Source organism: Giraffa tippelskirchi, chromosome 8, assembly GCF_054371585.1.
Source record: "Giraffa tippelskirchi isolate mGirTip1 chromosome 8, T2T-mGirTip1v1.2.pri, whole genome shotgun sequence".
Classification (NCBI taxonomy): Eukaryota; Metazoa; Chordata; class Mammalia; order Artiodactyla; family Giraffidae; genus Giraffa; species Giraffa tippelskirchi.
In genome coordinates, this window is record NC_137282.1 from 143,792,085 (window position 1) to 143,810,133 (window position 18,049).

At 36.7% G+C, this 18,049-nt stretch overlaps 2 protein-coding genes across 5 annotated transcripts in view; both read right to left on the minus strand.

Moving 5' to 3' along the window:
• LOC145518454 (olfactory receptor 2G3-like) overlaps nt 1–18,049 on the minus strand; it is a 181,865-nt gene that overhangs the window by 129,543 nt on the left and 34,273 nt on the right. The window lies entirely within an intron of this gene.
• Nucleotides 6,281–7,213, minus strand: LOC145516841 (olfactory receptor 2J3-like). The gene has a single exon (XM_081518557.1). The coding sequence runs from the start codon at nt 7,211–7,213 to the stop codon at nt 6,281–6,283; it is 933 nt and encodes a 310-aa protein (XP_081374683.1).

An 18,049-nucleotide genomic window follows, 5' to 3' on the forward strand; every position in this document is an offset into this window, starting at 1 on the left:
TAATTGAATAAAGAAGAAAATGAAGAAATGCAGAAAAAATGCTGGACAAAATTTCACACCCTTTCATGACAATCACAGCAAACCAAGAAGAGAATGAAGCTTTCTAATCCTAATAGATGATACCAAAAAAACAAAAGCTAAAAATATTTATTGATAACAGACTGACTACTTTCCCTCAAGATTGAGAATAAAGCAAGGATTCTGGCTACCAGTTTTTACAGTCAGAATTAATCTAGAAATCACAGCCAGTGCAACAAAGTAAGATAGAGGTATAAAAGGAACAGCAGTTGGACAGGTAGAAATAACAGTCTTTATTTGTGAATGACACGAACATGTACTTATAAAATTCTTAAAAATTTACTAAAGCATTCTTGCCTGGGAAATCCCATGGATAGAGGAGCCTCATGGGCTACAGTCCATGGAGTCGCAAAGAGCCAGACACGACTTAACGATTAAACAACATTCAAATGAACAAACATTTACTGAAGGCCTACTGTGTGTCTGGCAAAAATAAGTAAAGCACAGCTCCGTCCTCATGCAGCAGTGAGACCATGACTTGGGAGGGTCTTTCCTCCTGTTCAGTACCCCTCCAGCTGTACCCTCCTTCTCATCTAGGAACTCCCTCCCTCCTGTGCAATCTTGGTGAGTGTATGTCAAACAGAGAGCTCTGGTCCCTAGTCTAGAGCTGGATACAGGACTGAGGCTTGATCAGGCTGACTTTCTCTAGTGCTTTGACTCTTGAGCAGAAGGACAAAGAAGGAAGACAACAGGCCCTGAGTTGTTCCGGTGAACTTGAGGCTGTTCATTCACTCTTGCTCTGGACTCCCTGGCACTACCCTAGTAATTAGACTCTGAGAGCCTGGGATATCCTGGCATCCTGCATCCTTCCAACAATCTTTGAAGAAAATTTGCCAGAGTCAGGCTCCAGTGCTTATAGGCATGAACACTAACTGGTAGCATGTTCTGCAAGCTATAGGTTAAAATGAAATTCTCTTTACATTTTCAGACTTGGTTAAAGCTTTACTCCCTGCACTAAAAACAAGACTTTTCAGAAATGAAATCACTGGAACATTGAAACTAAGTGAAAAAGATAACATAGATAGAAAAGTAAACTGAAGGTACTGACTCTCAGACTCAGAGCATTCAAATGAGGGATGTAACTTCCCAACATTATCAATACTGAGGCTGGATCATGATTAAATTGCCACAACAGAAACTCAATTTTTTAAATTAATTAATTTATTTTAATTGGAGGATAATTACTTTACAATATTGTGATGGTTTTTGCTATACATCAGCATGAATCAGCCATGGGTACACATGCTTCCCCCCATCCTGAACCCCACTTCCTGTCTCCCTCCCCATCCCATTCCTCTGGGTTGTCCCAGAGCACCAACTTTGAGTGCCTCAGGATCAAACTTGCACTGGTCATCTATTTTACATATGATAATATACATGTTTCAATGCTATTCTCTCAAACTATCCCACCCTCGCCTTCTCCCACAGGGTCCAAAAGTCTGTTCTTTACATCTGTGTCTATTTTACTGCTCTGCATTTATTTTACCATCTTTCTAAATTCCATGTTAGTTGCTCAATCGTGTCTGATTCTTTGAGACCCCATGGACTGTAGCCTGCCAGGTTCCTCTGTCCATGGAGTTTTCCAGACAGGGATACTGGAGGAGGTATGTATGCATTATTATACAGTATTTGTGTTTCTCTTTCTGATTTATTTCACTCTGTATAATAGGCTCCAGTTCCATCCACCTCATTAGAACTGACTCAAATGTGTTCCTTTTTATAGCTGAGTAATATTCCATGTGTATATGTACAACTTCCTTATCCGTTCATCTGCCAGTGGACATTTAGGTTGCTTCCGTGTCCTAGCTATTGTAAACAGTGCTGCAATGAACATTGGGGTACACGCGTCTCTTTCAATTCTGGTTTCCTTGGGGTGTATGCCCAGCAGTGGGATTGCTGAGTCACGTGGCAGCTCTATTTCCAGTTTCTTAAGGAATCTCCACACTGTTCTCCATAGTGGTTGTACAAGTTTGCATTCCCACCAACAGAGTAAGAGGGTTCTCTTTTCTCCACATCCTCTCCAGCATTTATTGTTTGTAGACATTTTGATGACAGTCATTCTGACTGGTGTGAGATGATACCTCGTTGTGGTTTCAATTTGCATTTCTCTAATAATGAGTGATGCTGAGCATCTTTTTATCTGCTTTTAGCCATCTGTATGTCTTCTTTGGAGGAATGTCTGTTTAATTCTTCTGCCCACTTTTTGATTGGGTTGTTCATTTTTCTGGTATTGAGCTGCACAAGCTGCTTGTATATTTAGGAGATTAATTCTTTGTCAATTGTTTCATTTGCTATTATTTTCTCCCATTCTGAAGCCAGTCTTTTCACTTTGCTTATACTTTCCTTCATTGTGCAAAAGCTTTTAGCTTTAATTAGGTCTCATTTGTTTATATTTGTTTTTATTTCCATTACTCTGGGAGGTGGGTCATAGAGGATCTTGCTGTGATTTATGACAGAGAGTGTCTGCCTATGTTTTCCTCTAAGAGTTTTATGGTTTCTGATCTTACATTTAGATTTCTAATCCATTTTGAGTTTATTTTGTATATGGTGTTAGAAAGTGTTCTAGTTTCATTCTTTTACATGTGGTTGACCAGTTTTCTCAGAGGCTGTCTTTTTTCCATTGTATACTTTTGCCTCCTTTGTCAAAGATAAGGTGTCCATCAGTTCAGTTCAGTCACTCAGTTCAGTTCAGTTCAGTTCAGTTGCTCAGTCGTGTCCGACTCTTTGCGACCCCATGAACTGCAGCACGCCAGGACTCCCTGTCCATCACCAACTCTCAGAGTTTACCCAAACCCATGTCCATCGAGTTAGTGATGCCATCCAACCATCTCATCCTCTGTCATCCCCTTCTCCTCCTGCCCGCAATCCTTCCCAGCATTAGGGTCTTTTCCAATGAGTCAACTCTTCGCATGAGGTGGCCAAAGTATTGGAGTTTCAGCTTCAACATCAGTCCTTCCAATGAACACCCAGGACTGATCTCCTTTAGGATGGACTGGTTGGATTTTCTTGCAGTCCAAGGGACTCTCAAGAGTCTTCTCAAACACCACAGTTCAAAAGCATCAATTCTTCAGCGCTCAGCTTTTTTCATCATCCAGCTCTCACATCCATACATGACCACTGGAAAAAACCATAGCCTTGACTAGATGGACCTTTGTTGGCAAAGTAATGTGTCTGCTTTTAAATAAGCTATCTAGGTTGGTCATAACCTTCCTTCCAAGGAGTAAGTGTCTTTTAATTTCATGGCTGCAATCACCATCAGCAGTGATTTTGGAGCCCAAAAAAATAAAGTCTGACACTGTTTCCACTGTTTCCCCATCTATTTCCCATGAAGTCACTCAGACATGTCCAACTCTTTGCAACCCCATGGACTGCAGCACTCCAGGTTTCCCTGTCCATCACCAACTCCAGGAGCTTTCTCAAACTTATGTCCATCGCATTGGTGATGCCATCCAACCATCTCATCCTCTGTTGTCCCCTTCTCCTCCTGCCTTTAATCTTTCCCAGCATCAGGGTCTTTTCCAGTGAGTCAGTTCTTCACATCAGGTGGCCAAAATATTGGAGTTTCGGCTTCAGCATCAGTCCTTCCAATGAATATTCAGGACTGATTTCCTTTAGGATGGACTGGTTGTATCTCCTTGCAGTCCAAAGGACTCTCAAGAGTCTTCTCTAACACCACAGTTCAAAAGCATCAATTTATCTCTGGACTTTCTGTTTTGTTCCATTGATCGATATTTCTGTCTTTGTGCCAGTACCATACTGTCTTGATGACTGTAGCTTTGTAGTACAGTCTGAAGTCAATTTACTGCATTCCTTGATTACTGAAATATGTCACTGAGCAAGATTTTAGGTTATTTTTAGTTGGGAATCTGGTTTAAAAATCTGACAGTCTTCCACTGGGGATAATTTAAAGACAGCCATAACAAGAGACAAAAAAAAAAGTAACTTCTTAGATAGACTTAAGTGAATTTTTGGCAGCCTTAAGACCAAAGTGCTGGTCTTAAATGAATGGTAAATAGATTGTCCACAATCTCTTTTGAAATATAAACACTTTGCATTTATTTTCTAAAAATTATTAAAAGTCTTCCAGAAATAAAATGTGCAGTTAGCACAGTCACAGGATACAAGGTCAATATATGAAAACTCAATTGTATTTCTACGCCATTTACAATTGCATTCAAAACATTTAATAGTTATGGATAAATTTTACCAAATATACACAAGATCAATATAATAAAAACTTCAAATGCTTCCGAGAGAAATTTAAAAGATATAAATGAATGGAGATATACACTGTGTTCCTGAATCAGAAGACTCAATATTGCCAAGATGTCAATTCTTCCCAAATTGGTCCATAAATTCAATGCAATCACAATCAAAATGCTGGCATGCTTTTTTTGTAGAAACATGTATTTCATTAAAGTTTAAAACTTGCTCTTTGGAAGACAGTATTAGAAAATAAAAAGCACACCACAGACTGGAAGAATATCTTACAAAATATTTATCTGACATAGGACTTCAGTTAAGAATCTAAGTAATACTTAGAACTCAGTAATAAAAAGATAAATGACCCAATAAAAATGGGTAGAATATTTTAACATAAATATCACATAATAAGATAAAGAAGGTACATGAAAAGATGGTCAACATCATAGTCCTTAAGTAAATGCAAATTAGAACCACAGTGAGATATAACTATAAACCCATTGCAAAGGCTAAAAGTATAAAGATTCACAATACCAGGTGTTATAGAAAATGTGGGGTAATTGTAACTCTCATACACTGTCTTTTGGAATGAAAATGGTATAGCTACTTTGAAAACATTTTGACAGTTTCTAATAAAGGTAAACATACACTTAGTTTATCATTCATCAATCCCACTGTTAGGTGTTTACCTAAATTTAGGGAAAACACTTACCCACACAAACACTTGTATACCAATCTTTATAAGAGCTTTATTCATAATAACCAAAAAAGTAAATACTTTCAAAAACTCATTATCAGATAAATGGATATATTGTGCCACATTCATACAATGGAATTCTAATCAGCAAGTAAAAGGGGGGAGCCACTGATGCATGTCTAAATTTCAAAACTAAGTGAAAGAAGCCAAATTCAAAGATTATACACTGTATGATTACATTTATATGAAATTCTAAAAAAAAATGAAAGAGGCAAAACTATTATGAAAAACTCAATGGTTGCTTCAGGCACAGGTAAAAGAACTGACAGCAAAAGGACAGCATTTCTTGGAGAGTGATGGAAATGTACTATATCTTGATTGTGGTGATATTCATACAATTATACATTTGTCAAAACTCCTTGAACTGTACATTTTAAACAGATGAATTTTATTATATGTAAATTATACTTCAATAAGCCTTAAAAAGGAGAACAATTTATATGTTGGAAGACTGGAATGCTACATGTGGAATGCCAAATGGTAAGTTTTCCGTGGAAACAGGAAAAGTAAACGTTTTCACACTTCGCAAAGTTTGTGTGATATGTGAAATGACCTACCATGTGGCCCCAATTATTTAGGAAAAATTCTATTACCCAATAAGCCTTGGTTGAGAGGTGGATTCAAAGACATGAGTCTGTACCCTATAGTCATGATCATGTCTAGTGAAAGATAAAGAGGGTGAAGAGAGGGGAAGACAAATACCATGGAGAGAGTCAATGAATAAAGGAATGGATGAATGAATGAATGATTTGAACAGGTAATTCTTTATATCTTTCAATGCAACAAGTGTATATATAGATCCATAAGACAAAACGCTCAAATAATTTAGTATCTTGAATAAAGTGTATTTCAGCTGAAGAATTTTTACCACTTATGTAAATGTAATTGACTGTCAATGACCAAAAACTCTATTAGCCTAATCTTTGCTATATTGACTCTCTCTTTCTGTAGATACTAAAGTCTGATTCATAAATTAGTATATTAATTTTGAAACCAGGCCCCTAATTTCTGGGAACACTAAATATAGAATAATTAAAGATTAAAGTTGTACAAATCAAAAAGGTTATCTTTAGAAAATATTTCAGAATGAACAAATAAAAAGAACAACACATTTGGGGGCAGAACTTTTCTTCTATGCTTGGTGGGCTGTAGACCAAAAATACCTTCATGTCTCAAAGGAGCAGAGGAAACCTCTGAGATAGATAAGACTCTCTGAACAAAAGTTGCTGGACAGGCGATCTCTCATATCTCCCTATCCCAGCCCATTAATCTTTTAACTGCCCCTTTTACATCTTTGTTTCTGAGGGTGTAGATTAGAGGGTTGAGGCTAGGTGTGACAACAGTATAAAAGAGGGCAATGAACTTGCCTTGATCTTGAGAATTTCCTGATGGTGGCTGTAGATACATGCACATGATTGGAATGAAAAAGAGGGATACAACCATAAGATGGGCTCCACATGTCCCAAAGACTTTCTGAAGTCCAGTTGTTGACTGCATCCTCAGTGCAGTCTGAGCAATGGCACCATAAGAGCTGAGAATGAGAATAAGTGGTATGATCACAAAAATGGAGCTCATGACCATAAGGGTCAGCTCATTAGCACGAGTATCAACACATGACAGTCGAAGCAATGCTGGAACTTCACAGAAGAAATGGTCCACTTGGCGATGTCCACACAGGGGTACCCAGAAGGTAAATGAGGAATGAAGTGCTGAGGTGGTAAAGCCACTTACCCAACAATCCACAGCCAACAGATGGCAGAAACGAGGGTGCATGAGGACAGTGTAATGCAAGGGTCTACACACATCTGCATAACGGTCATAGGACATCACCACCAACAGCACACATTCAGCAGTTCCCAGTGCAAGGACAAAATAAAGTTGAATCATGCAACCAGCATAAGAGATGGTTTTCTCTGGGCCCCAGAGGTTGGTCAGCAACTGGGGGATGGAACTCGTGGTGTAGCAGAGATCCAGAAAAGAGAGGTTTGAGAGGAAGAAGTACATGGGAGTGTGGAGATGGGAATCCAGATATGACAAGAAAATGATGAACAGGTTACCTATCAGTGTCATCAGGTAGAACATCAAGATAACCACAAAGAGAACTAACTCAAGATGAGGCCAGTTAGAAAAACCCAGTAGAACAAAGTAACCAGAACTTGCATTTTTTTCCTTCATCTTTCTTTTTCTTTCAATACCTGAAGAATCATATAAACTGAAGGTCCGCTTCCTCATTGTCAAACCCTTGCAAACTGATTGAGGGAGAAAATACATTTCCAAATACTGTCATTATAACAATAGGATTTTTATAGTTTTATTTTTATGTTTCATTCAGACATTTGTCCTGTTGTAGATACTATCAATAGTTTCTCATCTCAATTAGTTATTTTTTATGTATGTTGAGCATTTGGATAAATGAAGATTAAAGACTTTTCAGAGCTAAAAAAATTTTCATTTTAAAAAGTCTCTTTTCTTAGGGAAAAAAAACCTCTACCCCCTTTTCCTCATTTTCATGTTATTTCTGATTTTGTGGTTACAAAGAAAGAAATATCTGCAGTCTTAACAATCTTGCATAAAGGTGAGAATTTATCATAAGATAAAAACAATTCAGCAGTAACTTTAAAGTGTTAATACTGGATGAAAAAAGTAAATTTCAATTGATATGTTTATGGACAGAATAAAACATTCATACTTGTTTATTTATGCTATCAGTTTATTTCCAGACACAAATAACATGCAAATGCAAATATAAACAAAGACACATGAATGCATGAGCACACACCAACTTATCAATATTCATAATAATGAGTTTAGCTGAAGTTCACTGCACAGGTATCAACACATGATCATCGTAGAAGTGCTGAAACCACAGAAGTGCTCCACAGAGCAATGTCCACACAAGGAAACCCAGAAGGTAAAGAAGAAATGAAATGCTGAGGTGTAAAGCCACTTATCCAAGTGGCCTTTATGGAAACAACAAACAACAACAACAATAAAACAGCTAATAGTCTGGATTAATTAAAAAATGAAGTAGATTTGGGAATTTGGTGATAAAATACTTCCAAACATAAATGAGAATACAACTTGTTTTAGAAGATTAGGAAAAAAAAAAAAGACAAAGGAAACTGTTAAGAGGGAGCAAGAAAGGGAGGGTGGTTGGAGCAGGAAAGCAGAGAGGAACTCTGATTGTGGTATTTGGAATACAAAATGTGTATTCTGAGTGTCTATGAGACATGAACAACAGGGTTTAAAGATTGTGCCAACAAAACTGCATATGCTTTAGAACAATAGATAAGACATTAAATTCTGAGTCACAACCTATAATATGTCTAGGTTTTCCACAATTTGGAATGGGAAATTCTGAAGAGAAAATTCACTAATTTTTAATAGACAAAGATATGTGAATATTACATAAAATCCAATGACAAGGCCATCTTCTCATAGTTCTTTTGTAAAAAATAAAGTTAAGAAATTTGAATGTGTACTAATAGTTTGATTTTCAGTTGCTTATTTTCTCCTGTGCATTATCCATTTTTCACAGAAAAAAACACTCTTTTATTGTAGTTATTGATGCAAGGCACAGTATCCCATCATTTAAATATTCCCAAATAGTTTTGCCTTGCTATTTCTGCCTCTCTCACATTCTCTGATAGAATATGGCAAAAGACAAATTCAACCAAAACAGATTCACCTGCAGTCTTTTGAGGAACGTTTATTTGCTCTAATATTGTAATCTTCAGTCTTTAAAAAACTATGAGATGTCTAATTAGTTGAGTTACAGGCTGGAGAGCTAGGAACATTGAATTTCGCTAAGACTTATTTAGGCAGGCATAAAGATAGCAATGCACCACTTACTATTACTGACAATGAAAATAACTATTAACCTTTTGAGATATGATGGGAAAATTCTAAGGGATTTTTTTAATTTCCTTAGAATGAGAGTTAATACATCACAAGATATTTGAATTCAAATACTGTGGGTACCTTTTTTGATGCAGACATAATTTTTCTGCCTTATAAAGCTGCCTGAATTTCATGTTACATTAATTAAAAGAAATTGGGAGTTTTGTGGTATTTTTTGTATTACCTTTCTTTCAGCATTCTTCTCAAAGGAAAAAGGAAAAAAAAAGTAAAAAGGGATAAGAGATTAGGGATGAAAAACTACAGAATTCAGGAAAATTAAATTTCAAAGCTTATGGTTTGATTTCCTTCTTAACAGATAAAAGGGAAATAAAGACCCTATCAAAGATATCTTTTATAAACCATAGAATAAAATATTTCCCTTAAGTCAAATATTATGGGGAAACTGGATGGCTAAGCACTTTCTTCTCACCCTCATTGTTACTACCAAACATTTTTCTAATTCTTGTCATATTCATTCCTTTATACTAAACCTGGTTTAGCACTCCATCAACTTCTTTCAGTAGTGACCTTCCTGTGTTTGCTCACCTTCCCTGCTGTTCTCTTTCTTTCTATGCCCTAATCATGTATAAACTGATGAGAGGCTCTCTGGATATCATGTGACCTGAAAACATTAACCTAATTGCCCTCCTATCCCACCTGCACTAATGTATATAATCGAACTGTGGAAAGCAATCTGAATATACCTGTGATTATCATTGTTACAAACAGGACAACAAGTTTGTCCAAAATTTTCCTTTTAGCAGAACATGGGAACTCTAAAGGGCATAATAATGTATCAGGGGATGCACCCCTTACCCCAGAGCAAACAGGACCTTTAACAGAAACAAAGAGAATAATATGATTTTCCTTCCTTGACTGGGACCATTGGGAAAATAAATCCCAAAGTTGCAATTAATGCCCTTCAAGGTGATTGCCTGGTTAGACTGGTGTTAATCTTTTTTTAAAATTAATTTATTAATTTTAATTGGAGGCTAATTACTTTACAATATTATAGTTGTTTCTGCCATATATTGACATGTATCAGCCATGGGTGTACATGTGTTCCCCACCCTGAACCCCCCTCCCACCTCCCTCCCCATTCCATCCCTCAGGGTCATCCCAGTGCACCAGCCCTGAGCACCCTGTCTCATGCATCAAACCTGGGCTGGCGATCTGTTTCACATATGATAATATACATGTTTCAAGGCTATTCTCTCAAATCATCCCACCCTCACCTTCTCCCACAGAGTCCAATAGACTATAGAATAGACTGAATAGACTGACTACAGAATAGTCCAATAGACTGTTCTTTACATCTGTGTCTCTTTTGCTGTCTTGCATATAGGGTCATCGTTACCATCTTTCTTTCTAAATTCCATATATATTTGTTAGTATACTGTATTGGTGTTTTTCTTTCTGACTTACTTCACTCTATATAATAGGCTCCAGTTTCATCCACTTCATTAGAACTGATTCAAATGTATTCTTTTTAATAGCTGAGTAATATTCCATTGTGTATATGTACCATGGCTTTCTTATCCATTTGTCTGCTGATGGACATCTAGGTTGCTTCCATGTCCTGGCTATTGTAAACAGTGCTGCGATGAACATTGGGGTACACGTGTCTCTTTCAATTCTGGTTTCCTCAGTGTGTATGCCCAGCAATGGTATTGCTGGGTTGTATGGCAGTTCTATTTCCAGATTTTTAAGGAATCTCCACACTGTCCTCCATAGTTGCTATACTAGTTTGCATTCCCACCAACAGGGTAAGAGGGTTCCGTTTTCTCCGCACCCTCTCCAGCATTTATTGCTTGTAGACTTTTTGATAGCAGCCATTCTGACTGGCGTGAGATGGTACGTCACTGTGGCTTTGATTTGCATTTCTCTGATAATGAGTGATGTTGAGCATCTTTTCATGTGTTATTAGCCATCTGTATGTCTTCTTTGGAGAAATGTCTGTTTAGTTCTTTGGCCCATTTTTTGATTGGGTCATTTATTTTTCTGGAATTGAGCTGCAGGAGTTGCTTCTATATTTTTGAGATTAATTCTTTGTCAGTTGCTTTGTTTGCTGTTACCTTCTCCATTCTGAAGCCTGCCTTTTCACCTTGCTTATAGTTTCCTTTGTTATGCAAAAGCTTTTAAGTTTAATTAGGTCTCATTTGTTTATTTTTGCTTTTGTTTCCACTACTCTGGGAGGTGGGTCATAGAGGATCCTGCTGTGATTTATGTCAGAGAGTGTTTTGCCTATGTTTTCCTCTAGAAGTTTTATAGTTTCTGGTCTTATGTTTAGATCTTTAAGCCATTTTGAGTTTATTTTTGTGTATGGTGTTAGAAAATGTTCTAGTTTCATTCGTTTACAAGTGGTTGACCAGTTTTCCCAGCACCACTTGTTAAAGAGATCGTCTTTTCTCCATTGTATATTATTGCCTCCTTTGTCAAAGATAAGGTGCCCATAGGTGTGTGGATTTATCTCTGGGTTTTCTATTTTGTTCCATTGATCTATTTCTGTCTTTGTGCCAGTACCATAATGTCTTGATGACTGTAGCTTTGTAGTATAGTCTGAATTCAGGCAGGTTTATTCCTTCAGTTCCAATCTTCTTTGTCAAGACTGCTTTGGCTACTCGAGGTTTTTTTGTATTTCCATACAAATTGTGAAATTATTTGTTCTAGATCTCTGAAAAATACCGTTGGTGGCTTGATAGGGATTGCATTGAATCTATAGATTGCTTTGGGTAGTATACTCATTTTCACTATATTGATTCTTCCGACCCATGAACATGGTATATTTCTCTATTTGTGTCATCTTTGATTTCTTTCATCAGTGTTTTATAGTTTTCTATATATAGGTCTTTGGTGTTAAACTTCACAGGAAGAGACTTCACAGAAAAGGCTTCAGCATGATGATGTACTCACACTAAAGTGATAATAAATTTTTCACCAACTTACATGAAAATTTGCTTTGAGTTGTATGGGCAATAAAAGGAATGGGGTATACTGAGTCACCCAATTTTTCCCCACAATTTCCAATGGGGCTAAGGCCCACATTTACCAGACACTTGATTAGGAGTAGGCAAGGTTTGGGAGCCAAGAGACAAAAAAATAAATAAATAAATAAAATACATTAAAACTATAATTTTTAAGTTCAATTTCAACTTTACATCTGAAAGTTCAGAAAATAATCCAGATACCACTCAAGCCTTTTATTCTGAACATTTAGATGATCTCCATCAATCTTGTTTATTACTTCAAAAATCTTCCATTAACAACTTTTTTTGACTGCCCATTAAAATCTCCTTGTCAGGAAGGAATTTTGGTTAGTTTCTGTATGGCAGAAACCAACACAGTTTCATAAAGCAAATATCCTTCCATTAAAAATTAAAAAAAAAATTTTTTTAATCTAAAAAAAAGAAATAGTGGCTGAGAAATTCCTAAACCTGGGGAGAAATCTGGATATCCAAGCTCTTGAGGCTACAAGTTACCCTAAAATTTCAATCCAAAACTACCTTTTCTAAGACATATCACAATAAAACTGTCAAAAATCAGACAAAGAGAGAATCTTTAAACAGCAAGAGTAAAAAATGCTTGTAACCTACAATGAAACCCCCATTAGGCTATCAGCAAATTTCTCAGTAAAATGGCCACAAGCCAGGAGAGGGTGAAATGACACATTCAAAGTACTGGAAGAAAAAAACCTGCCAATCACAAACACTCTAACTGGTAAAGTTATCCTTCAAAAATTAGAAGAAATAAAGACTCCCAGAGAAACAAAATCCATAGAAATTCATCACCACTAGGTCTGCCTTATAAGAAATGTTAAAAGGAGTTCTTAAAGCTGAAATAAAAGAACACTAATTAGTAACATGAAAACATGGAAATATGCAACACACTGGTAAAGACAAATATACATGAAAATTTAGAATACTATAATACATTGGTGTGTTAACCATTTAACTATAGTATAAAGGCTAAAAAAACAAGAGCATTAATAATAACTACAGCTACTATAACTTCTTAACAAATACACAATATAAGAGAGGTAATTTGTGACATAAAAACATAAAGAGAGGAGTAAAAGGGCAAATTTTTTCTATGCAATAAAAGCTAAGTTTCTATCAGAATAAAATGGAAAGCTTTATAGATGATTTATATAAGCTGTGTAGGAATTACAAAGCAAAAAATTGTAGTATATTCCAATAGACAAAGAGAAGGGAATCAGAGCATATCACTGCAGGAAATCACCAATTCAAGTAAGGCACCAAGAGAGGAAGAAAGGGAAAAAACTGTAACTACAAACTAGCCAGGAAATGATTAATAAGATGGCATTAGTAAGATATTGCCTATCAGTAGTAACTTCAAATGTAAATGGATTAAACTCTCCAATCGATGGCCATAGAGTTGCTGGATGGGGGGAGAAAAGCAGGACCTAAATATATGCTGTCTACAAGAGACTCATTTGGCCTTTAAGAACACACGTAGACTCAAAGTGAACATGTGAAAAAAACAGTATGTGCAAATGAAAATCAAAAACAGGCAAGGTATCTATACTCTTATCAGCCAAAATGGTAACAAGAGACAAAGACAGTCAGTATATAGTGATGAAGAGGTTAATCAATCAAAATATAATAATCACAAGTATATTTACACAAAATTTGAAGCACCTCAATCTATCAAGCAAACATTAACAAACTTGAAGGGAAAAACTTAAAATATTAGTAGAGGACTTCCCTACCCTACTTTAAGTAAGAGAAAGATCATTCAGAAAGAATCAACAACAACAACAACAAAAGCAGGGCATAAACCATACATTAGACCAAAAGAACCAAACAGAGAAATACAGGACATTTCATCCAAGGGCAACAAAACACACAATTCTTCTCAAACATACATGAACATTCTCCAGGATAGATCATATTATAGGCCACAAACAAGTCAGCAAATTTGAGAAGATTGAAATCACACCAAGTAACTTTTCTGACCACAACAGCGTGACTCTAGAAATCAATAATAAGAGGAAAGCTGGAAATCTTCTAGGTACATAGAAATTAACAACACACTCCTGAACAACCAATAGGTCAAGAATAAATCAACAAAGCAAACAAAATAGCTTGAAACAAGCAAAAGTTGGAATATTCAGTTCAGTTCAGTCGCTCAGTCATGTCCGACTCTTTGAGACCCCATGAATCGCAGCATGCCAGGCCTCCCTGTCCATCACCACCTCCCGGAGTTTACCCAAACCCATGTCCATCGAGTCAGTGATGCCATCCAACCATCTCATCCTCTGTCATCCCCTTCTCCTCCTGCCCGCAATCCTTCCCAGCATTAGGGTCTTTTCCAATGAGTCAACTCTTCGCATGAGGTGGCCAAAGTATTGGAGTTTCAGCTTCAACATCAGTCCTTCCAATGAACACCCAGGATTTATCTCCTTTAGGATGGACTGGTTGGATCTCCTTGCTGTCCAAGGGACTCTCAAGAGTCTTCTCCAACACCACAGTTCAAAAGCATCAATTCTTTGGCGCTCAGCTTTCTTCACTGTCCAACTCTCACATCCATACATGACCACTGGAAAAACCATAGCCTTGACTAGATGGACCTTTGTTGGCAAAGTAATGTCTCTGCTTCTAAATATGCTATCTAGGTTGGCCATAACCTTCCTTCCAAGGAGTAAGCATCTTTTAATTTCATGGCTGCAATCACCATCTGCAGTGATTTAGCATACAAAAAATTATACATGGCAGCAAAAGCAGTCTAAGAAGGATAAACAGCAATATTAAGAAAAATAAAAGATCTACATAAACAACTTAACATTGTACATCAAAGAAATAGAAAAGAACAAACTAAGTCAAAAGTTAACAAGGTGATGACCTAGAGGGGTGGGATGGGGGCATGGAAAGGAGGTTTAGGAGGGAGGGGATATATGTATCCTTATAGCTGATTCACATTGTTGTACAGAAGAAACTAACACCATATTGTAAAGAAATTATCCCCCAATTAAAAATTTTAAATTAATTAATGAATTAAAATAGCAGGAAAAGGAGTTAACAAGGAAGGAAGTAACAAAGATCAGAGCAGAAATAAAATAGAGACAGAAATGGAAAAGATCAATAAAACCAAGAGCTGGTTCTTTTAAAAGATAAACAAAACTAATAAACTTTTAACTGGGCTCATCAAGTAGAAAATGGAAAGGACCCCAATAATCAAAATAACCAATACCATAGAGATACAAAAAATTCATAAGAGAATACTATGAACAGTATTTGCCAGCAATTGGACAACCTAGAAGAAATGGACAAATTCTTTGGAACATACAATCTCCCAAGACTGAACCAAGAAGAAACAGTAAATATGAATAGATCAAATACCAGTAATAAATGTAATCAATAATTTTAAAACTCAAACAAGCAAAAAACCAGGGCCAAATGGCTTCACAAGTGAATTCTACCAAACATTTAGAGAAGAATTAATGCTTATCCTTCTGAAACTATTCCAAAAAAACTGAAGAGGAAGGAACACTTCCAGACTTATTCTATGAGGCTACCATCACCCTAATACCAAAACTAGACAAAGATATGATCCCCTAAAAAAAAAGTAAGTTACAGGATAATATCACCAATGAACATGGATGCAAAAATCTTCAACAAAATACAAGCAAATAAAAATATATATATAAGCAAATCAAATTCAACAATACATTGAAAGGGTCATACACTATGATCATGTGGGATTTATTATAGGGATGTAAGGATTTTTCAATACCCACAAATCAATCAATGTTATACATATGAACAAGAAAGAATGAAAACCATATGATCCTCTCAATAGATCCAGAAAGAACTTTTGATAAAATTCAACATCTGTTTATGATTTTTAAAAAACCCTTTAGAAAGAGGGCATAGAGGACACATAGCTCAACATTATAAAGGGCCTATATAACAAATCCACAGCTAACATCATACTCTATGGTGAAAAGCTGAACGCATTCCCTCTATGATCAGGAACAAGACAAGGATGCCCACTCTTACCAATTTTATTCAACACAGTTTTGGGAGTCCTAGCACAGCCATAAGAGAGGAAAAAGAAATAAAAGGAATATAAATTGAAAAGGAAGAAATAAAACTGTCACTGCAGATGACATGATACTTTATACAGAAAATCCTAAAGATGCTACAAGAAAAGAAAAAGATGCTAGCAGAAAACTACTAAAGCTCATCAGTGAATTTGGTAAACTTGCCAAATTTCTATACACTAACAATAAACTCTCAGAAAGAGAAATTAAGGAAGCAATCCCATTTACCATCACATCAAAAAGAATAAAATACCTAGAAATTGTTGTTGCTCAGACCCTAACTCGTGTCCGACTCTTTGCAACCCCAAATACTCTGCACTGCAGCACACCAGGCTCCTCTTTCCTTCACTATCTTCCAGAGTTCATTCAGATTCATGTCCACTGAGTTGGTGACGCTATCTAACCATCTCATCTTCTGTTGCCCCCTTTTCCTTTTGCCTTCAATGTTTCCCAGCATTAGGGTCTTTTCCAGTGAGTCAGCTCTTTGCATCAGGTGGCCAAAGTATTGAAGTTTCAGCTTCACCATCAGTCCTTCCAATGAATATTCAGGGTTGATTTCCTTTAGGATTGACTGGCTTGATCTTCTTGCAGTCCAAGGGACTCTCAAGAGTCCAGCACGACAATTTGAAAAAATCAATTCTTCAACTCTCACAGCTGTACATGACTACTGGAAAAACCATGCTCAGTTGTGTCTCTTTGTGACCCCATGGACTATAGCTCGCCAGGCTCCTTTGTCCATGGAATTTTTCAGGCAAGAATACTGGAGTGTGTTGCCATGTCCTCCTCCAGGGGATCTCCCCACCCAGGGATCTAACCCATGTCTCCTGCACTTCCTGCATTGGCAGGCAGATTCTCTACAGGAAAAATCATAGCTTTGACTATATGGACCTTTGTCAGCAAAATGATGTCTCTGCTTTTTAATATGCTGTCTGGGTTTGTTACAACTTTCCTTCCAAAGAACTAGGATCTTTTAATTTCATGGCTATAATTACCATTTGCAGTGATTTTAGAACCCAGGAAAATAGAATCTGTCACTGCTTTCACTTTTTCCCCATCTATTTGCCATGAAGTAATGGGACCAATGCCTAGATCTTAGCTTGTTTAATGTTGAGTTTTAAGCCAGCTTTTGCACTCTCCTCTTTCACTCACATCAAGAAGCTCTTTAGTTCCTCTTCACTTTCTGCCCTTAGAACGGTATCATCTGCATATCTGAGGCTGTTGATATTTCTCCCACCAGTCTTGATTCCAGCTTGTGATTCATCCACTCCAGCATTTCACATGATGTGCTCTGCATAGAAGTTAAATAAGCAGGGTGATATTATACAGTCTTGTCATACTCCTTTCCAAATTTTGATCCAGTCAGCTGTTTCCTATTCTAACTGTTGTTTCTTGGCCTGCATACAGGTTTCTCAGGAGACAGGTAAGATTTTCTGGTATACCCATCTCTCTAAGAATTTTCCACAGTTTCTTGTGATCCACACAATCAAAGGCTTTGGCATAGTCAACAAAGCAGATATTTTCCTGAAATTCCCTTCCTTTCTCTATGATCCAACAAGTGCTGGCAATTTGCTCTCTAGTTCTTCTGCTTCTTTTAAACCCAGCTTGTACATCTGTAAGTTCTCAGTTCACATACTGCTGAAGCCTAAATTGAAGGATTTTGAGTATACTGTTACTAGCATGTGGAATGAGCACAATTATACAATATGTTGAACATTCTTTGGCACTGCTCTTCTTTGGGATTGGAATGAAAACTGACCTGATCCCACATGCCACAAATAAGACCTGATGCAGCCAAATAAATAAGTAAATATATATATATTAAAAAAAAAAAAAAAAAGACTGATCTCTATGAACCAAGATGCAGATCTTCACCAGACACTAAATCTGCCAGCATTTTGATCTTGGCATTCCCAGCCTCTAGAATTATAAGAAATAAATGTTTGTCTTTTAAGCCGCCCAAACAGCCTAAGACAATATATAAAAAAAGCAAAATGTGAAGACTGTTGAGGAAAAATATGAAAACATGATAGAGAAGACTGAGGTGGGGA

What these genes read in the sequence shown, in the direction of transcription:
- LOC145516841 (XM_081518557.1), bottom strand. Translation starts at nt 7,213, where the DNA reads ATGAAGGAAAAAAATGCAAGTTCTGGTTACTTTGTTCTACTGGGTTTT.